Here is a 23,998-nt window from a genome sequence, read left to right on the forward strand (position 1 = left end):
CATCCAGTTTCTCAAAATATAATTTGTGTTTTAGATTTTCACCAAAATATACTGATCACCTTCCGTTTACTCTCCAGTAGTCTACAGTGCCAGTCCAGTGCTCAAAATTGTCTTTTGTGATTAATTAAAAAGTGATTATTCTTCAAAAAGTGATTAGTGTTAAAAAAAAGCCTCCATCAACTGACTCAACGGATAAAATTCAAAATTTATATTTTGAACTTTTGATTTTAATTTGAATTGAATTGTCCAATCACAATACAATTGCAAATGATATTTTCATATTAGTATTTAAAATATTATGATGGTTTAAATATTTTTTTCATATCTATTATTTAAAATTTAATCATAATATTATAATTTGTTGAATTTGAAATTTATGTGCAAGCTATTAATAACTAAGAAAAAATGATTTCCCCAATTTAATTAAATTTTTTCTAATCTATTATTTAAAAATTATGCTTACAGACCTTGTGAACGAAAAATGTAACATACCGAGATTCTTATATACTTAATAATTAATGGCACATGATAATTAGACAAATGTAGTGAATACCTCAGGGGAAATTTTTGCACCTCTGACAGTTATTGAGCTGCCCTCTATTATCACTGTGTCCAAATACTTGTTTTTTTACAAAATACAAATATTTTCTTATATTACATATTTTTTTTCTTCTTCTAAATACTATAAGAGTAGTTTGAGTCTTGCGTTTGTTATATTCATTCACAAGTGTTTTGTTTGAGATCTTTGAATTTTGCATTTATACCTTTTGGTTCTAGGTTTTTCATTTGATATTTTTCAATTTTTCAATTCTTATTATCATTTCCAAATTATTTATTTGAAATACATGAATCTTACATTATTTAAATTTCCAAAGTTTTATATGAAACCATTCAATTTTACAAGTATTATTTTCATTTCCAAGAATTTCATTACATACTTTTGAATCTTATATTTATGGTTTCAGTTCCATGTGTTTGATAAGAAATATTTCAATTCTGCAATATTATTTTCATATCCAAGTTTTTTACCTGAAGTTTTGAATCTTGTGTTTTTATTTACAGCTAAAGTACTTAATTTATCTATACTGATATTTCATTTGGGTGAAATCATAATACTGATATTATATTTAATAATTCATTTCTAATTTAATAATTTTGTTGAGTCAGACTTTCTAGCATTTAAGAATAATATAAGCAAGACTGTCAGATTATTTTCACCAAATTAAGTGAACTACAGAATAATAACAAGAATACATTTATGCACTTAATTATTTAAAATTTTAATATTTTGTTATTACTGTTGATTATTAAGGTTTTATATAATATTTTCACAATTATAATTCTTGGTCTGCTTTATATTTCTAATATAAAATGATGAATGGGATTTCTGTATTAATGTTTTTCTAATGTGAAGATAAAGGAAACTTTGGTATCATTTTTAATATGCCTTTAAAATTTAATTTTTCGTACTTGAATTAATTTAATTAATTTTTAATTTTTTAATTTTTAATTTTTATTCTTTAATTTTTCGTACCACCACTGTAAGGTAAGGCTGTGTGTCGAGGGCCCCGACATACTTCCACGTCTTGCAGTGGGGGGGGGGAATTGTAATGATATTTTAAACTTTAATTTCAATTAATTAATTTTATCTTAAGATTTTATCTTAATTTAGCCCATAGTAACTTTATTCTAAAATATTCTCTTATTTCTTGATCCGATTCCACTATCTCTACTTAATTAATTCAAGAGAAGTTTTATAAAATTGCTGAATCGGCTAAACGCCGACACTTTCACACGTCTCGCGTGAAGGGGTAAAAAACTGTCCAGTAAGCACATTCTTTTTAAAAGATCCCTGTGTTTCCCTTACATGGGATTGACATGCGTCAGAAATCCCTACCAGAATCTTATTAATATATTAGCACTATGAAGAAATATTTTCTCTATCCATATCTCATGTTATATAAGATGAGGGATAATTTATTTCTCCCTTCTTCCCCTCTTCTGCTTTTTGTGCCGCACTGTGGCGAACGCGCAATGTCCGCGTCTTTGCTTGTAAATAATTATGCTTTTTCGATGGATTAAAAATAATTTAAAAATGTAAAAAGCCTCTTCACACACATATATATAATTATTGTGCAGTTTCTTAATTTTTATTTGTCAGTGACGTAGCTAATTTTAATTTTCTTATATTATTTAATTAAATTGCTTGTGGGATCTATTTGAAAAGGCATAAATAAATAATACATAAGTATTAAATAAATTACGGAACATATCTGGTTATGCTGAATAGTTATATTTATTCATTAATTTCTTTTATCAAAATGTTTTAACCTCTCTAAATCATATAACCATATCTTCTAAAAAAGAAGTTCCAGCCGCGTTTAATGTCAAATTGGTTTTGACTTTAAATTCCACTGCAAATTATACAAAAATCCTCTTGTTTCGAACGCAAAATTATAACCCTTGATTTGGAACTTCGCAGCGATTTTCAAATACCATTTATCACAGCCAAAGTTAGTAAAAATATTTTGAATGCGGGTTTTCTTAACTGATTTCATTTACTAATTGATGTTTTAAAAAATAAAAAATTGATTGATGGTGACATTATTGATAAAATTATACCACCAGTTACATTTTATTCATCGGAAGATGAATCAAATCTAAGCATCTTAAACAGAAATAATAAATTTTGTAATATTTTGACACAATTTCCGGAAATAACAGAACATGATTTACTAAATTCTTAAAGAGAAAACAATACTGAGCATTATATAACTACTAATGGAAAATTAGTTTATTCAAAAGCAAGACAATTAGATCCTATGGATTAGAAATAACCAAACAAGAGTTCAAATTTTTGCTTGAAAACAATATTATAAAATCATTTAAATCACCATAGACAAGCCTACTTCATTTAGTTGCAAAAACAGACAACACTCTGAGAGCATGTAAAGATTATTACCGCTTAAATGATATCACAGTACCAAATCGCTACCCTGTATCCAAAATTGAAGACTTCAATTAAATTTTAAAAGAAAAAAAGATATTTTTTTTAAAATTTGAAAACTTAAATTTTTTTTATCAGATCCCAATTACAGAAGAAAATTAAAAAAAAAAAAAAAAAAAAAAAAATAGCAGTTATAATACCATTTGAATTCAATGCGATGAATTTTGGCTTAAGAAATGGCTTCACTTTTCAAAGATTTATAAGCTTTCATTAGGTTAGATTTTACTTTTTCGTATTTGGATGTAAGTTGCATTAACGATTGTAATCGGCTAATGGGGACCAATTTCCCACTACTCAGCGATGCGATCAGTTCCAGGTGCTGCACAACTAATTGTTTACGATTAATAGTTACCGTCCGGATTGAAAATTCCATGGCTTAAGTTGTTTTATCCATTAGTTTAGCCAGTCTAAACTGCACTTGCGTACAAGGAGTACATTTCGTTGCTATCTGTTAGTAGAGGTTTCTTATTGAGCATGCGCGGTTAGCGATTCATCGTATTTTGACACCTACTGCACACTTTGTTTTCATTTAAAAAGCTTGTAGCGCGTGGATTTGTTTGTGTCCTGAAGTTATGCGGTGTTCAGTGAAGCGTGCTCAATTTTCTTGTGTATAAATTTTCATTTATCACCAATTATTTACTGTGCATTCAGCCGCTAGTATACGAAATTTATTATACATTTTTTTTAGTAATTTTTTACCACCGTTATTTAAATAATGGCAGAAAACCTAGATGATTCAGAATGTTCATCGGAATATTGTGATTCCGAAAGTTGCGGATCTTCTTGTTATTCTGGAAGTGATGAGTATGACATTTTATCTTGTTTTTTTCTCAATTCTTTGAATTATAAGTTACAGGTATCTATTTATAATATGTGGTTGCATTAAATATGTGGGTAGGATTTTTTTCTCTTGCTTTCGTGACTCGGATAAATAATTTTGGCCGATGTTAAAGTTTTAAATTATCTAGACAATATATGGAAAGATATTCGTATATCCAGAAATATGTACAATTTAATGTAATCAAGTTTCCTTCATTTGAGTTACATTTTTTTTCTACTATGATAAACTTTTGGAATATACCATTACAGGCCAAAATACATTTTATATGTTCTGTAACATATTTGAACATCTGAAACAAAAGTATATCAATATAAATATTTTATAATTTTTTTTTTTTTGGTAAGAAGTTTGATATTTATGTGCCAAGATATGAACCTGATAATATTAGTCATATTTTCAAATACTTTAATATATAATATTATGTATAATTAAATATATAGCCAGTTTCATTATTAAGCTGCATTCTTATACTAGCTTTAATATTTCATTTAATAAAAAAAGAAAAAAAAACTGCATAAATTTTCTTCTGTTAAGTAATTTCTATATTTAGTATTTGACCAGAACAAATTAAACCTATCAGGATCTTAAAAATTTTCAGTTTTATTAAAAATCCTTTAATTTTACAGTATAATTACAATATTAAATGACTTTTATAATACAAATTTCTTTTAAAAAATTATTCTCTGTTTGAAGAAACATGCTTTTTGCAAAAACTGTCAGAATTCTTACAGTATTTGATTCATAAAGATCAAAATTTTGTTATTTTTTTTTATAAAGGAGAAACAGCAATAAGCTTTTTTTAAAAAGAAAATCATAAATCTTTTTTATGTTGACAAAGAATAATTTTATAAAATGCTATCAGTATTGAATGAATCACCTTAGTTACTTCTCCTATTCTTTTGATTTCCCCCCCCCTCATACTGTCTTGTTAATTAAATTAACAAATGAAGTTAATAATTTATTACTTTTTATGTTAAAATGGCACTTGCATATTTTTTAAGTAATTGTATTTGTAAGGCCCATATTTGAGTAGTAATAACAATTTCAGAAATTAAGAAATCTTCGGTTTGAGAATTCTGTGATTTTACAGCATGTTAGTGAATGATGTTATGAAGATAAAACCAATTAGAATGAATTCTGCCTTTTTGTTTAAAAATATGAAATGAAATGAAATGTATTTAACTTTTTCTCTTACTAGAGTGGAAATAGATTTTCTAGATATCATAGTAAATTACTTTTTGTGCAATATGTTAATCTGTTATATATTTGTTTACTTGAAACAATTTTTTGATGCCATATGATTTTGCAGCTCAATTATATTCCATTTGAATATAATTACATAGCTTAAAATAATAAATGTGTTATTCAAATCTTTTAATTAGGGAGAAAAATTTGAATTCAACTAGGTAATTGAAGTTTGTATAACTCTGCTATGTCTTTCTTTTTAATGCTGTAAAATTGATAATATTATAGTTAATTTTTTCAGTAAAGCATTTCTTGCAGATTTTCAAAATTATTAAGATTCTACCTATTTTCAAAGAAAGAAAAAAAAACTTTTATTATACTACTAGTTGGAGGAAATGTTCTATGTATATTTTACTATCCATAATGCCATTTTATATAAACATTAAATGAATTCCTTGCATTAAATAAATTTCAAAGCTTATAAATAGCATAAATTATATGTTGAAAAAAAAAAAAAGAATTTGATCTGAAAATGTGAATTTTTTAATTTTCTTTGGATGCATACTAGCTTCACCATATATCTTCCAAACTTCATTTTAATAATATTACTTTTTGTTCGTATCTGTAGCATTATTTTTTATTTGTAAAGTTTTCCTCAGTCAAACTTGGACAATCTAAAGGACCATGGTATGTTTTCAGAATATTTAGCTATGCAAAGTTTCTTAATGTAGCTGCTTCCATTTTCTTCAAAATAGTTTCTATAACTTTTTCTTCTGTGCAGCTCTTGTTTTTGTGGGTTTTTTTGATATTCCTTTGTTATTCATTTTTATTTATTGTAAATACCATTTAGACAGAGCCTAGATAACAAGTTCTTTCATTCTTCATTGAAGGTAATGAGCATGGTACAGTTGAAGTTTCATTTAAAATGTTAAAATACATAAAACATAATTCATTTTTCAAGATTTTCTTTGCATTCGTTTGTAGTGTTTTTTTTTTCCCCCTTACTGCCCTTTCTGAATCATTCCAAATGTTTCTCTCTCTCTTTATGTGTATGTGTGTTTCTTGTTGAAATATTTATTAAATTTAATAAAAAAATTAGGTTGTCCCATATCTTATTGTCTAGAAAATTCATTCTAAAATTTTTGTGTTTTAAGATGTTTCTTATCAAACAATAAAATGTACATTATTTCAGTGTTTCTATTGTCATTCATATTTTTAATATCCTGCTTGTCCCACTCTGTATTTCTTTGTGATTATGGTTGTTACAGTCTTTCATGTACTATTTTGTATTTAGACTCCATACTAACATAAATTTCTTTGATCACTTAAGTTATTCATTCATACTATTATTACTCTGCAAAATGTTGTTATATTAATATCTAAAAATACCTTCAGCATTTCTAATACAACATCCAACTTCCTTTATTACCAGATGGTAAAGAGAATAAATTTTGTGGCATATCTTGATAACTGTTTAATCCTATGTATTTTCTGAAAGAAGCTTAATTAAAAGTGAAGAATTTAGCTTTATTATTATAGTTTTTTATGTAAAAGTGATTGTTGCAGGGTTTTAAAATTTTCTTACTTGGGTTTCTAATAACTAATTAAAAAGATTGTTAAAAATGAAAGTGAAAGGTATTAGTAAAAAAGGCAGAGCCTATTTTTGTATTGGCTTATACTTTTTAGATGAAGCTTATTGCAGTAAGCGTGTTTGGATTTCCAGTAGCATATTTCCTGATTAACTACAGAAGTATGAGTATAAATCTGTTTAGTATCAACTCAACTGGAAAGTGTTTGCTGTTTTTCCAATTAGTTTAGTATATTGCAAAATGATAATGTTCTTTGCAGTAAATCAGTTTTTTTTATACATTCATCTTTTCAATAATTGATCCAATATCCATTAATTCTAATCCTTTGATGTAGATAATGATCAATTAATGGTATCATTTTACATCACTTTTTCTATAGTGAGCTTTTTGTGCTACTTTGTAATTTTATGAATTTCTATATGCTGAATAAAAAAAGAATATAGGAAATGCAACCAATTTTTTTCTAGCAGTTGCATAATACATTCTTCTTTATGATCCCACCTAAATTATCAGTTATGTTATTAATTTGATCACTGATACATGTTACTAATAGTTAACTTTTACTGTGGCTTGGTTAGCTTACTTCCAAAACAATGTGACACAAATCTTATTTTATAATTATTGATTATATGTAAATGAAGGAAGGTGACTTTATATCAACCTAACCAAGTATGGCATTTTTTTTTCTGGTTATGGGGTAATATCTTTTGATAGTATTATATAATTAAACAAACATTACTGCTTTGCATTTTTGATTAAATTACTATTCCACTGACATATTATTGTAGAAAATGAATCCCAAAACAATTTGCACCATGAGTCATCTAACTTTAAAAATATGTTTTCCAAAGGATTTCTATACTTTTTACTACTTGTGTATCTTATTTAGATATTAAACTTTCCATTTGAATACCACTTTGATTATTTTTATTGGTGTGACTTATGCACTTTTTTTTCAGTGAGCTTCAGTTTTTTCCATGGCTAGAAAAAGTGGGATCAAGAGGTGAACTATTTTATATAGAGCCAAATTTTACCCATTTTTCTTATCAAGATGCTTGTGTCATTAACTGTGATTCAGAATCCTTGTATCAAGCAAATAACCAAAGAAAATCTAAGTTAAATCCTGCAGAAAAATTTAAAAAATGGATGAAAAAACGAAAACGTAAAGTGCGAAAATCCTTTCCTCTTCTTAAGCAAAATAAATATAATAACCTTGGTGATAACATTTTCCTTGATCCACTTCTTTCATTGCCATCCAGAGATGTATATATAGATGTGGATTCTACAAAACAAACTCTTGGTCGTCGAGTGATGCTTTGTGAAGAATTGCTTGGATTAGAACTTGGTTTGTTTGAAGTGACAAGTCATTGGCCTATGGAAAATAAAATTAAGGTATTAGGATTTGTGCTTGGACATGATGTAGCTGATATAAAACCTGGTATGTGGCAGCTGTCTTTAATTTACTGTTTTATTCATTATTTTTAGTGCTCAATTTTGTGTTACAATTTTGATGTGAAGTTATAATTTCATGACCGAAGAATTTTGTCCATTAAATGTAAAGTGCTTTATTTTTAGGTGACTGGTTAATGTCTATAAATGATATAACAGTCAATTTTCATAACCTGGATGAAGTTTTGAAAGGACTTTCATTGCCATCAAGGGTAAAATCCCATTCTTTTTCTATGAAATAGTCTTATTCATTTATTTTTGTAGAATTTTAAAACTTTTCACCATTCAACATTCTCACTGCCTCTTCAGCCATTCCAACATGTATCTAATTATGTTAATTTTCAACAAAAATATTATTAATTAAAATAATTTTATGATTTTTAATTTTATTTCTATGATGCAAGATTGAACAAAATATTGCACCTATGTTATTTGGCTTATTCTAACAGTATTTTATTTAATGATTGAGGTTCTTTCATTAAAAATATATCTTCTTTCATTTCATTAAGTAAAAGAGGTTCTCTGCAAAATTTTGTTTCATTACAAGCATGGGATAATCTACAAGTTTATTCAAACTTTTAAAACAATACAAAAAATTAAGAAACATTCTATAGAAATGAGATTTCTATATCGAATATTTCTATACAATCGACAGTTTATTGCCAAAAAGAAAGGACATTTCATTTAAAAAAATAAACTCATTTCAGAATTCCCAAAATGTATGTCTTAAATTACTCTCCTAAATTGTTCTTTTTATTTTACATATATTTCTATAGCTGAGTTCCATAACAGTGAATGGTCTTTCAATTCACAGATATTCAGAATATATATATATATTGAACTTTAAATAATATACATCATGCAAATCATAGTTGATATCAATAATATACCAATATTTTTCTAGTTAAATTTAAAAGAAAAAGCTTAGCTTTATTTTTAAAGGGTTACTTGACTTTAGGCTTATCTTTTTTTTCTTTTGATAATCTGATAAGTTAAATCTTCTTACACATTTGTTGTTTATTTAGAATGTAATAATTAAAATGCATAATTTCTGTATAAATTTCACAAGATATGTTTTAATAAATTTGATTTCATATTTTAAACTTTTGTCAAATATATTGACTCATATTGTGGGACTGTATGAGCCAAAATGTTTAACATGACTTATCATGACTGAAATGTTTATCATGACTTATCTTAAAATATTCAGTATCGCAGAAAGTAAATTTTCTCAAACTTTATGCAACTTTGGAATATTCTTCTACTTTGTCTGTAAACACTTTGATCTATAGTAAACTACTCTTATGAACTCTTTTTGTTATGAAATTTATTTCTTTTTAAATGCATTTAAAACATTTGATTGTTTGAAATTCATAAGGGATTTTAGAATTCATCCTTTGCTCATATCTTTTGAGCATAATTCAGTTATAAGTTTTATCTCAATGCATTTTTATTCATTTAAAATATATCTATCATATTATATATGTGTATATGCCCACTAAAGTCCCTTGCCACCCTTGTAACTGCGGAATGGCTGCTGCTACATTCATAAAAATTATGCCTAGGTATAGTAAAGAAGCCATGCGCTACTGAAGGAAACCTTCTACGGCGCCACCTGGTGGAAAACAGTGGAAATAGCATTCCTATCTCGAAAATAGAACGAGATAGGGGGAAAAAAGGGATTTAAAAAGATGTTGAGCATCATAGATTTAGTACGAAAAGATTCTCTATGGACATTAATGTGAAGAATAGAACGATTAAAAAACGCATTTGTTTTTCGTGATTTTCTACGCTGTGAAGTGACAGAAAGATTTGAGAAAGAAAGAAAGGGGGGGGGGGAATTGTTTTAACAATATACCTTTATTTGAGATGATCAAACTTCTCATCGTCAGCTGCAATACACATTTGGATCCTTGTTTGAATTTCATAATGCACGCGTTGGAGCACAGAGATGTCACGTTAGCACAAGCGTCCATAATTCATCTCTTAATGTCTGTTACGTTTGTGGAGGGGTCGCATACACCTGCTGTTTCAGGTATCCGCACAAGAAAATGTCCAGTGGAATCAGATCAGACGAATGTGGAGGCCAATCTTCGAAACCGCCACACCCAATTCCGAATTCCTTGACGAAGTACTACTTCATTGGAAATGCCTTGTGAGCAGGCACACCGTCATATTGAAACCATAGAATCCTAAGATTAAACAACGACGAGTTCTCCACAAAATCAGGTATTACGCTCTGTAGCAGTTGTAAATATCGTGCACCCGTTAACGTGCCATCGTAAAATATTGGGCTGTTCGGCTTGTTATTGTAAATTGCACACCAAACTGCATTTGATGTCGAACGTCGGTAAAACATCTGGTATTTCCAGCGCCCGGTAATAGGTGCTTTGCCTATTGAACATTCCATTCCTTTCCGTGAAAGGTATGCCTCATCCGTCTACGTTGGTTGGACCTGTATTTGATTCATGACGAATTTGCATCATGCATAGCGTTGCTTGGCATCCCCGTCCAATAAAACCTGTTGATGCGTTGGTTGATATGGATGAGTGCCTAATTCACTTAGGATTTCCCAACCTTAACTTTTTGAGAGGCTACAGTGTTCACTTCTTTACAATAAGCAAATTACTAAATTAATTCCACTGCAATGTATAGGTAGTGGAAGAAATTTTTTTAAAATTTTTTTTATCTGCAAATATTTACAGTTTAAATTTGATTTAACTTCCTTGCTTCACTCTCACTTAATCGAAAGTTTTAGTGGCGTTTATTAGTTGACTGTGAAAATGAGCAAACGCCTGCCTGTCTAGATGTCTAAGTATGTTCTTAATATTTTATTATTTGATGCATTTCTATTTATAAACTTGTTCATTGCAGCTGGAAGTTTGTAATGTATTAATTTCTTGATAAACTATCAGTGATTCGATCTCTTATATAAAAATGGGTGTTCTTTAAATTTATTTTTTAATGCACATTTTTTAGGTAAAATTAACTATTTCCTCTCCGTATCATAAGACTGCCTTAAAGTCTGACAATATTCCTGATCATGTAAGTATTATGAATCAAATTAATGTCTTTCCAATGAATTTATTATCTGAAAATTGTTTGTTTATTTGTTTCAAGATGATTTTCTTCAGATTTTCTACTCTCAATTTACTTAAGAATTTATTGCTGAATTAATTTTTCTTTACAAAATTTTGCCTCATTTTTCTTTTAATTAATTATAAAGAGTATCCCATAAAAAGTGTGACAGATTTTTATTTCTTTAACTGTTGCAATTAGATGTATACTGCCTGGTGAAAAGTTTCAACAAATAAAGTATGCAAATATATGAAAATGCTTTGACTTGTGGTGGAAGATAATAAAAAGTTACAAAAATTTAAATTTTGTACAACCCCATAACGAAAAAGTGTTTGTAAATAAAATATTTTTCTTTCATTCATCTATAAGGGGGCGAAGTTTCATGCTTCAGTCTGTAAAAATCTTCCCGGAAAGAAGGAAAATTTATTGGCTTAGATTATTTTTGTATACTTCTGATCTTTGTTTGAGCGAGATTTACGCTTTAATTTTCAGGGATAATATTCGTATTATGAAAGATTATTAAAAGAGCAGAATCAGTAAATAATAAAGCATTTATGGTCAGAAAATACATCGATCGAAATGTTTAAAAATTGTTCAAAATAAACATCTTGGGCATCTAACAAAGTTAACGCTTTTTTGACAACATTTGCATATATGCGGTCGAGTTCATCTCTTGTGACTTAAGATAGGCTTTTTGAATTTGCCGACAAAGATCTACAGCTACTGACAAGCCAATTCATCTCTTAATGCAAACTTAATGCCACTCAAAACTAACTGAATGTATAGATCACCATTCAACGTACTGTTGGGCAAAATATTTTTCTAAAAATGCCACACTAGGCATTTATAGAAAATTGTCACTGATGATAAATCTCTTGTATGTAGAATGGATTTTTACCGTTCCAAAGGTGATGATTTGGAAAATTAATATTTTTCCTCGATAAAAGCAATATTCGTCTGTTCAAATTGCATTTCTCAGAAAAGAAGAATTTGATTTTATCTACGGTGGGGCCAGCTATGAAATTCTGGATTTCGATTGTGTGGTTGTCCATGTATACGAATACTGTATGGATGCCAATTTTTAAGTTGAAATATTCTCTACACTCATGATTCTACACACGCATTGTTCATCGGATGTTTTTCCGCTTTCTAAGGCAGAGATGAATTTATTTCGTTATATATTTGAATTAGAGTAACTAACCATTACTCTCCTTGCTCTCACGTTGTATCAGTATTGACCTAGAAAACGAATTCTTCTCTGAGGTTAAAAATCTGATATACTCACTCAGTTTTAGTTTTTAAACCAATAATCATTATTAGTTACATAGTATCTGACATTTAAAAATTAATCGTGCAACTTTTCTATATTTACATAATCTAATGGAACTGCATGTACGATATAAATTTCATAAAAATTCGAAATATTTTTCATTTTTTTAAATGTTGTTTTTATTCTCATCTCTCAATAATTACTTAATTTCAAAGTAATACTTTTGAATTTTAAAAATTTTTAATTTAAGTTAATTTTTTTATTGTTCAACAAAAAAAGTAAATATTTTAATCAGTATTCTACTCACTTATATATATATATTCAATGACTGTGGCATCGATTGCTGAGTTTTTTAAAATTTAATTCACTGGAAAATTTTTTATATATTTTTTAAAAACAACTTTACAATGCATATTAAATACAGACTGTATCTGAGAAGCATCATTATTATATATCATTAAAAAATTGTTTTCAATTTTTTAAAATAATTTCGAAACATTTTAATGAAATGTTGCTAAACTTCCTCAGCAAATGTTTGATATATTTACATGTTAAACCACTTAAAAGATAGCTTAAATGGAAAATTCGAATAGCTATTCATGTGAAAATTTTGATATAATAGAGAACGAACGCGCATTCCACTGATCTCCTTAGGATCCGAATGAATTAGCTGGGGTTCCTGGCATTGATATTCTTGGGAGTCTGAAATAATCACATGTAATACGCATATCAATACAAAAATATTCATATCAATTTCTGAATTTTATCGCATATAAAATATATTTCAAATCAGTACATTCTAAAGTATAATTTCAAATGCTTTTATACATTTTAACTACATTTTTATAAATAAATGCAGTATTACCTAATTTTTATAAAAAGTTTAATTAATGTTTTTGAATAAGTAAGATGCATTGATCGGTTGCCTGCCCATATCCATTCAAAACTGTTTGAAATATTATTTAGGTTTAACTTCAATTCTCTTTCTTTCTACATAAGGTTTTGTTTGATGGGAGAGATTATGAGGATTACAGTTTAAGAGAAGGGGAATAGAGCGCTTTTTTAGTATTTGCCCTGGCTGCCATTTTATGTAGTTATGCCTCTGTTCTCTTCCCTATATAGAGTCGGGGTGGATGGAACTGTCGGTCATCAACTTGTTGAGCAACATTATGTGTGATTAGCAAATTTGTTTGAATGGATGATATGCTACTAGACAAATATTTGCATTTAGCAGTTTTTCTATATTGAATAAATTTGCTTTTATGAAATAAATGTTATCATTTAAATTTGTGATTTGTTCTTCTATATTTAAAAATAAATATATGTCTGCAAATTGCATAGAAAAAAATGTGATACTTGTGTGTGCATAGATGAATGTAAGAGAAACATTTTACTAACTGATACTTTTACATTATAAAAATATGTAATAATAAAAATTTATAATATATAGGGAGCCTATAAAAATTAGATTTTTTAAAAACTTTTTACTATCAACCTCCACAAATAGCCAAAGTGTTTTCATATAGTTGTCTACTTTATTTAAGGAAACTTTGTAACTGTAATTAAATATCTAGAATCAGTATTTAGAGAAACAAAAGCTTATTCCTCTTTTTGGGGGGCACTCTATATTTTAACATTTATTTCAATTCTGCGTAAATTGTATCTTCTGTTAACATTTATTATTTTCTATACAGTTAATGTAAACCAGACTCCCTCATGTATGAATTATGAATGTTTTCATATAGTTTTTTTGCTGTAGAGATTGATGGATTTTTTTATTTTTATTTTTTTATTTAATTTTAACTAGTACTATGCATGCTATATAAATGTTTTTACTTATATGCTTGATAACAAAAACCTTTCAGAAAATGTAAAAAAAATGTAGGAATATATATAAAAGAAGTAGATAGTTATAGGAAAAGTAGAAATAATGTATGAAAGAAGTAGTAAATACATATGGAAAAAATATTATTTATTTCTTAGTGAATGTAAACATTTTTTAGTCTCAATTCAGAATATCTATGAAATTATAGGATATTTTGTTTGATTCTAGTTATCTAAGTTGATTCAACCATAGCTTAATAAATATGTTCATAAATATAATTTCCTCTCTTTCTAAAGGCTTGGTGCCTTTTATTAAAATGGGAGCTTAATGTTTTATTGTTACTTAAATGATTTGTTTACCCTGAAGTGAATTTATATGAAACTATGTACACTTCTTTAGATTACTTCAACAGCCCAGTTCAATTTATCAAATATCCTACTAAGTCTCAAATACCATTTATCATAAAGTACTTTTTGTCCATTTGATTTCAGATTTAGTGTTCTTTTTTAATTTTTTCTTATTTTTTACCTTCATTTCCTTCCATATCATTCTTATGGATTGATTTTCTTTATACTTTTGATTTTATATTCGTATCTTTTTGTGTTTTACTAGATTTATCTATATCACCTGTTTTACTTGTGCAATGATGTATTTGTGTTTCATCCTAGAGATAATGCAATCTTAGATTTAATTAAAAAAAATTTCATTATTTAAACTGTGAGTTTAAAACCTGCATTTTATATTTTAATATTATCTTATTTTTGAAGGTTGTAAATAGTAGTAACAGAGTCTTGGATTTGAGACTGAAGGTTGAAGACCTGGTTCCATGACATGTTCTCATGTATATAGGCTTGGGATACATTAAATCTTTTAATGGTCATTTATTCTTTTTATTATGATTTAAAATTATGAAAACGGTCCTAAAATAGCTATCATTTTGTTTCAAATGGGACAGTAATATAATTAAATTAATAATTATAAGTTTCTGACTGGCAAAATTCACCAAGTTGATTTAAGTCACTAGAAAAAAAAATCTGTTTAAATAAGTTGTTTGTTTAATATGCTAAGCCAAATTGCAGATGTTACAGCAATGAGAACTTCATTCATTAGTATTTCAATTCTTGCTACTGTTTCTGCAGGAGACAATGCTTCTTTTTTCTGAGCTTTGAATTCTTAACAATTTTTTATGCGTAATTTTTTCTTTAATCAACATATTATTATTAAGATTAAGAATTATTAACTAAGAAATAGAATGAAATGTCACATTTTTCTATAAGCAAATATGCCTTTCTTTCGGCAGAAATATGTAAACTCTCAATTTTTGTTCGTATTGATGAATATTTTCTCAATTTCCTGTGAAATCTTAAAGAGTGAATGATTTCTTTATGATGAAATTATTAAAGGCTTTCATCAAGCTAATGTTTCTAAATTTGAAACATCAAAGAAAAAGCAATCTATTTTAATAACATCATTAAAAGAATTGCATAAACAAACACTCTATCTTATATTTGTTCCAAACTTCATTATTTTGTTCATAAATGTAACTTTTGATGTCAGTAAGCTGTTAATTATTCTATCTCTATAATTAATATATTTATAAAAGCAGGATAGTGGCCTTGAAGAGCTTCTTGGAAGTCCAGACGTAATAGATGAAGTGAAATCACAGTTACTGGGCATTCCTCATGGCATTTTTTATCTAGTAATTGAAGAGGATTCTATCGGAAACGTAAGCTGGGCTCTTCTTAATGTTTATTTTGTAATTTATTATAGAATAACAGGATGCATTCTTTTTATTTTGTTTTTAACTGTCAATATCCAGTTACGTAATGCTCTTTTATCGTCTTAAAATCGATCCATAGTTATGTATGAAATTCAGCGCAGGACAAATCATACATAGTATATTTTGCTTTGATTTTATATCTTTTTGAAATATATAACATTAAAATAAGTAGTATTCATTGTTATTTATATATTCATATTAATTGCATTTTTTAAAATAATTTTTTAAGGAAGGTGTAGTCTACAGGTACCCAAGTGAAGATACTCCTCTTTTCCAGCTTAAAGGAATGTTCATTACTCTTAGTCATATGATATCTGATATTGCTTCGCCACCTCTTTTAAGGTAAGTTCCTTTCTAAAAAATGAATGTCTTCATTAGGGTAAAGCCTTTTTTTTTATGTTGACTTATAAAAAAAATTACTATAGATGTTGTTTTCATAAATAATATATGTAATCTCTACGTATAGTATATCATATCGTTTTGATTTAATCTTATAGAGAAATTTATATTAAGAACATCATAAGGCTTTTGTATCAATAAACGATTAAAACGGTATAAATGTGACCAGCAAAATATTTTCCCCAGTTTTTTAGTTTGTTAGCATCACTCTGATAGTTTTTCTTAACCCTAATCATGAATTGACTACTCCAACCCACTCTGAGGTGCACGGAACCCTAAGTATATCACTGATTGCCTGTATCATTCAACAAAGCAAGTAAAATGCTTTGCAATTTAAAGTTACACTACAGTGTTATCTTTAGTTCCAATTAATCGCAGTTGTTCTTGTAATTCTCTACAAATAATTACTCATTTCTTTCTGGTGAACACCATTTTATTTTCGGACACATTTTTGTGCCTTTTCATGTAGACTGTTACAGATTAGGACACCTCTCACAGTTGGATGCCTCGTCTCCTCACAGAATCGTTCTTACACACTCTACGTTCTGATACAAAAAGAATTAACAGGAACTTTGTACTCGACAGATACGCCATCTATCGGCGTGAAGCTGTAACATACTCCCCACCTTGAAACCCCAGGGTTTCAAGAGATTACAATGTTCAATAACATAAACAATATTGCAGCTTTTACACAAATCTAGTAAAAAATACACAAGAAACATAATAATCAATATCTCTTAAGAAATAACAATCAAAACTTACAAATTTCAACATTTAAATATTACAAATTAATTATGTTCCATAGGCAATACACAAATTTTAGAAATGGCTCTTTTACAAGTACTAGACTGTGTTTTAATCTTAACAACACGAATTTTCTTATCATCACCATAATAAATTTTAATTATCCTACCCATAGCCCATTTATAACAAGGCAAATTATCTTCAATTAATAACACTAAATCTCCTAATTTTACATTATTTTTGTCAAACATCCATTTAGATCTCTGTTGTAACTGACTTAAATAATTACGATGCCAAAATTTCCACATATATTGTACAAGTCTAGTTACCTTTTGCCATTTATTGAGATGACTTTCTTTTAATTTTGTCAAATCAGGCTCATTCAAAGAGGTTAAAGACCTATTTATTAAAAAATGTGCAGGAGTAAGAACCTCAAAATCGTCTTCGTTAGCTGACAAGGGGCAAAGTGGTCGAGAATTCAAAATTCCCTCAATTTGCACAATTACCGTTAAGAACTCTTCATAAGTTAAGTTTATTTCCTTAACAACTCTTTTTAGATGGTATTTAAATGACTTTATAGCTGCCTCCCAAAGACCGCCAAAGTGTGGGGACCTAGGTGGAATAAATTTCCACTCAATACCTTCTGCAGCTAAATAGCCTGCCAGCTTTTCCTCTGGTTTTCTAACCATTTCATGAAGTTTTTTAATTTCTCTATTAGCTCCTACAAAATTCTTAGCATTATCTGAAAATAGTTTCGCACATTTACCTCTTCGAGCCATGAATCGTTTTAAAGTCGCTATAAAGGAATCAGAAGTCAAATCTGAAATAATTTCTATATGAACAGCTTTAAAACAAAAAAATACAAATATAAATTTTTTGTAAAGCACCTTTGCGCTGAGCCTTATTCTTAATATAAAACGGCCCACAGAAATCGGCACCAGCACAATTAAAAGCAAAATCTGGAGACACTCTTTCCTTGGGCAAATTGCCCATGATTTGAGAAGGTGCAATTGGTTGGGCTTTGAAACAAATGATACATTGATGAACGATTTTTCTGCAGCTATTACGTCCATTTAGAGGCCAAAATTTTTCTCTAACAAGATATAGCAAGGAAGAAGCACCAACATGTAAATATTTATTATGAAAATGTTCTATTATAATTAAAGTTAATCTATGGCTTTTTGGCAAAATTATTTGATGCTTTTTATTAAAATTAAAATTACTATTACCCAACCGTCCTCCGACTCTTAACAATCCTTTAGAATCCAAGAAAGGATTCAAAGTTTTTAATTTACTACCAGGAGGCACACAGTGGTGTTTTTGGAGACTACTGACGTCTTTGGCAAACTCTTGGATTTGGACATTTTTAATTAAAAATGTCTCTGCATAGTTCAATTCCTCAGCATTCAGTGGACCTGTTGTCTTCACTGCTTCTTTTAGGTTCTTGACAAACCTGAAAACATAACTTAAAATACGAACAATTTTACTATAATTATTACTTATATCTAATATGCACTGTAAAAAACTAGAAATATTACAAATGGAAAGATTAATCATAGGATCATTATTCAGTTAAGAGTTCTTTGCAGTTCTTTTCACCTCAAGAAGATATTCATCATCTGAGACACCAGGATCGTCATTGAAGTTTGGACAGCTACTAGATGAAAGAAAAGACGGTCCATTCCACCAAATGTCCAACTGTTGGATCTTTGAAGGGAAAAGTCCTCGTGATATCAAGTCCGCAGGATTCTCAGCAGTATTTACATAATGCCATTGGAAGTTCTTAGTATACTCTTGAATCCTAGCGACTCGATTAGCCACAAAAGTTTTCAACGATGTAGGTAGAGTTTTGATCCAAGCAAGCACCACAGTGGAGTCCGAGTACAAATGTACTCCATCAATGTCTAGTTGCAAGGATGACAGAACCTTAACGGTAAGCTTGGAAAGCAAATCCGCTGCACACAGATCCAAACGTGGGATACTAATTTCTTTGATGGGAGCCACTCGAGATTTGCTGCATAAGAGTGACACCTTTATCTCACCAGACCTTGACAAAGACCTGGCGTAGACGGCACAACCGTACGCATTTTTCGAAGCATCTCCGAAGCCTATCAGGTCTACTTTCAGAACTTCAGAACATAACACATGACGATCTATGGTTAAATCTTTCAATTGACTCAGTTCAGAACTAAATTTTTCCCACTCTCTATTTAAGTGTAAGGGGACTTCATCGTCCCAATCAATTCTCAAAATCCACAACTTCTGCAAGAACATCTTCGCTGTGATTATCAAAGGTCCTAAGAGGCCTAAAGGATCAAACAATCTGGATATGTCCGATAGCATTGTTCTTTTTGTTGCAGGTCTCACAATTTTTTGAACACTAAAACTAAATGTATCCTTTTCAGGATTGAATTGTAATCCCAAAGTTTTTAAAGTTGCTGAGTTGGGGTTATCGAAATTGTATTCTCGGTCCGACGTTGGTACATTTTGTAACAAAACAGGATTATTTGAGCTCCATTTGTGAAGCTCCATACCAGCTGATTTTAACAAATGTATTAACTGGTCTTGTAGTTCAATGGCAGAAGATAAATCTTCGGTACCACTGAGTATATCACCGACGTAAAAATCTTTGCCAGCACCAGCGGCTAAAGGATAGTTGTTCCGCTCATCACAGCATATTTGTTTTAGTACTCTGGTCGCCAAGTAAGGAGCGCATTTGGTTCCGTAGGTAACAGTGAGCAACTTAAATACACGTAATTTCTCTTCCTCTAAATCTTTCCATAAAATACATTGTAAATCACACTGATCTGGATGTATCCAAATTTGACGATACATCTTTTTTATATCAGCGGTGAAAACTATAGAATGTTTTCGAAACCTCAACAAAATAGCGAACAAATCATCTTGGACAACGGATCCTGAATACAAATTATCATTAAGTGATTGTCCAGATGACGTTGCCTCTGATGCGTTAAAAACAACGCTTAATTTTGTAGTACTACTTTCTGGCCTAAAAACGCCATGATGAGGCATAATGTACCTTGGAGTTTCGCAAGTTGCCTGCATATGCCCCAAATTCTCATACTCAGTTAAAAATTCCCTGTATAGTTGCCTATACTCTGGTTCTCTCTTCAAACGTTGCCAAAGTGAATTAAATCTTTTAGTAGCAATGCTTTTTGACTCGCCTAAACATGGGGGGTCTATTTTAAACGGCATTTTAACAACATAGCTTCCATCGTCATTTCTGAAATGTGTTTTCATGAAATGATCTTCACATATTAAACTCTCATCAATTTGTAATTTATCCCCCTCAACATCTTCAATTTTTCAAAATTTCCTTAAATTTGCATCCAAATCTTCCATTACCAACCCACAATGGACAGTAGTTTCGTTTTCTATTGGAACACTTCCGGTAGCAACAAACCCAAACACAGTATTTTGAAAAACAATGTCTGTTCCCGGAAACCTAATTTGGCCCGATCTTAAGAGTTCATAGAATATTTGGGCACCTAATAAAATATCCACCTGTCCAGGTTCATTGAAACTCACATCCGCTAAATTGAAACTATCTAATTCTAGCGTATCAATGTCAAATTGTTTCGAGGGGATACAATCTGTTATATGCGGCACTACCAATAACTCAATTCCCTTTTCAAAGCTTCCGCTAACGTTCGAAATTTTTGTTTTTACGATCCAGTTAATAACAGAAGAAGATTGATTTAGTCCAGAAACCACAATGTTTCGTCTTTCTTTTTTCAAATTCAGTTTATCGGCTAAACGTTTTGAAATGAAATGACTCATACTACCAACATCCAGCAATGCACGTGCACTCATAAACATTCCTACATTATTTTGAATCATTACATTTGCAGTACTTAATAAAACCATTTTGTTTACATTTAGGTTGGTAGCAGTGAATGAATGCGTACTGTTCGCAGGTGACTCATTCGTCAGTTGTGAAGAATTATGACTAGGATTTTCAATTCGCGGAACGAATACATTTGACCTTGGATTAAATCCCGCGTTAGCATTTTGCGAGCGAGTTTCAGTTTCGCTTTGAATATTTCCCAAGTGCAAAAGAGTGTTATGTCGTTTTTTGCAAATGGAGCAACTGGATTTTGAATAACAGTTAGCAATTTTATGGTGATTTAAACAATTAAAACATAATTGCTTATTTTTAATGATCTCAATTCTCTCATTAACAAGCATATTTTTGAACACAGGACATACATTCAGGGAATGATTTTCATTAGATTTACAAATTACACATTTCGGAATTTTAACTTCCGATACAAATGCTTTTTGTGGACTGTATTCTTTACGATATTTTTGAGAATGGTTTACAATTTGCGGTCGTGAAAACACATTACTATCATTTTTGAATTTTGACGATACATAAATATCGCAATGCCTGGCCAAATCTGATGGCACATACCAAGATTCTCCTTGTTTCACGCCAATATGAATTTGTAGTTCACGATCTAATGAATCAAATATTTTTTCGGAAACTATGAGTTCACAAACTCCCTTAAAATCATTTACCTTTCTTAATTGACAATAATAATCAAAAGCTGCACTAAGTCGCGATGCAAACTGGATATAGCTTTCGTTTGGACGTTTTTTCGCTTTACGGAAATTATTTAAAACTTCTTGTGGGGGGGACTGAAATTCTTTTAACACTAATTCTTTTAATTTGTCATACATACACAATTCATCTTCATTTAAATATATCATTAAATTGGTAACTTTTTCGCCTAAAATATTTAATAGGATCTCTGATTTGAATTGTTCTGGGACATTTTTGGTTTTGAAAGCTCTTTCAAGCGATTGGAAAAATAAATTATACGACTTTGCTCGTGTAGGAACAGGAATAGTTAAAGTTTTGACACTTTTTATCAAACTTTCTAAGCTAAAATTAGAATCAGAATCGCTATTTGTTACATTAACCTTTTGTGTTACATCTTTTTGTAAATTCGCAAACTCAAGTTGTTTTTCTAATTGCGCGAGTTTAAGTTTTTCCAATTCTAGTTTCTGTGCTTCATTTTTCTCGTAGAGTTTAAGTTTTTCCAATTCTAGTTTCTGTGCTTCATTTTTCTCGTAATCTTTTTTCCTATCAATTATTGACTCAACTATAGTTTTTACGAATTCATAATTATCTTTATAGATCTCGCTCTTTTCAATTAAATCTTTAATAGTAACTACTTTGGCACCCGAATTAATATCAATTTCTAGTTCCTCGGCAACTTCAATTAATTCACCCTTTTTAAGTTTTGAAAGCATTTTGAAAAGAGAACTCTGAATATATGCAACTCATAAAAACGAAACTAATACACAAATTTGGAAAACAAAAGTATACTCACAGTTACCCTGAAACCAAAACGGACATAATAATCCAATCATAGGAATTTACACTTTATATCCCTTGAAGATCACTCTAAGGATTCAGAATTCACTGAGAACAATATCAAATAAACACACGCGGCAAAACAGAAACACTTGCCGACTTCTCAAAAACTCTCGATGGTTCAATACTCCGACTCGACGGACCACTTAATGTAATTCTCTACAAATAATTACTCATTTCTTTCTGGTGAACACCATTTTATTTTCTTACACATTTTTGTGCCTTTTCATGTAGACTGTTACAGATTAGGACACCTCTCACAGTTGGATGCCTCGTCTCCTCACAGAATCGTTCTTACACACTCTACGTTCTGATACAAAAAGAATTAACAGGAACTTTGTACTCGACAGATACGCCATCTATCGGCGTGAAGCTGTAACAGTTCTCTATTTATTTTTCTGAGGTATAGAGTTGATGCATCATACAATTTTACATATTTTCTTTTCTTCTAATTTTTTTAAAATTATTTTCTGTTTTGATTCATGTGCAGATATTCATGTTTAATTGTTTCTTTGTTCGAATGTTAAATGGTATTTTTGAAGAGCTACTGGGAATGAAACATTTCTGCTAACAAATACTCATTTAATTATTTTGTGTCATCTAATTTTTCCTTTATATTTAAATGGAAATTGTATCGAATTACGCTTTATTCTTAATTTGTATTCAGACAGTTTAAATGCTTCATCTTCTATGCCCATTTCTGTTTTTTTTTAACACATAAATTAGGTAGAATCAATAAAGAGCTGTTAATTTAATGGTTTATTTCATTGTATTACTACTCCGAAAAAATCCCTTTAAGAGCATTTAAGTTATTAAATGTACTTTATATTATTTCTCATTACGTGCGTCCTACAAGGGAGCACCTCGTGATTGAGGATGAGAATCTTCTGATATGGTGGTTAGTTCTCGCCACCCTTGTGGGTACACGAAAGGTGGGGGTCTGACTCTTCCTACCGATGACGGGACGTATTTCCTTAGGAAAAGATTGTTCCATTGTTGGTGTTGGACTTTAGGATTCAACCACAGTTCTCGCCATTGTTGTTGTTGCGGTGGTCCGGTCATTCAAGTTTGTCCGTGTGCTTTCCGACGGGGCGGAGTTGTCAGTTTGTGATTCGCATTATGTGCAATACATGTTTTGCATTACAATTAATGCTTTTTACTCTTTGACAAATATATCTTGATTATTACTCGTATGAAAGAAATCCCAGAAATTTCAGTTTTAATGGGAGTAGAAGTTTAATACTTGAAAAAAAAAGTCTACATATTTTGTCGCTTTTAATTAAGCTTTTCTCTTAAAATGACGGCAAATAGTATGGAAATTCCTTAAAAAGTAGATTCCTAAACTTTCATATTCTGTGAAAGAAAATTTATCACTTATTTTATTTTCAGAATTAAATAAAATAAATCAATGTACATATTTATTACTT

General features: G+C 29.6%; 1 protein-coding gene across 5 annotated transcripts in view; it reads left to right on the top strand.

Annotated features, from left to right (window-relative positions):
- Positions 1 to 3,520: 3,520 nt before the first annotated feature.
- LOC129960274 (protein inturned-like) overlaps positions 3,521 to 23,998 on the top strand; it is a 54,191-nt gene continuing 33,713 nt past the window's right edge. For 3 of the 5 annotated variants that reach the window (XM_056073572.1, XM_056073568.1, XM_056073571.1), the window contains exons 1-6: positions 3,521 to 3,811; positions 7,582 to 8,060; positions 8,198 to 8,283; positions 11,051 to 11,116; positions 15,848 to 15,970; positions 16,254 to 16,366. In XM_056073572.1, coding sequence (XP_055929547.1) covers positions 3,723 to 3,811; positions 7,582 to 8,060; positions 8,198 to 8,283; positions 11,051 to 11,116; positions 15,848 to 15,970; positions 16,254 to 16,366 — 956 coding nt within the window. In that variant the 5' untranslated portion in view covers positions 3,521 to 3,722. The remainder of the gene's footprint in view (positions 3,812 to 7,581; positions 8,061 to 8,197; positions 8,284 to 11,050; positions 11,117 to 15,847; positions 15,971 to 16,253; positions 16,367 to 23,998) is intronic. The other 2 variants (XM_056073570.1, XM_056073573.1) reach the window with 2 other exon arrangements.

Source organism: Argiope bruennichi, chromosome X2 (assembly GCF_947563725.1).
Source record: "Argiope bruennichi chromosome X2, qqArgBrue1.1, whole genome shotgun sequence".
Classification (NCBI taxonomy): domain Eukaryota; kingdom Metazoa; phylum Arthropoda; class Arachnida; order Araneae; family Araneidae; genus Argiope; species Argiope bruennichi.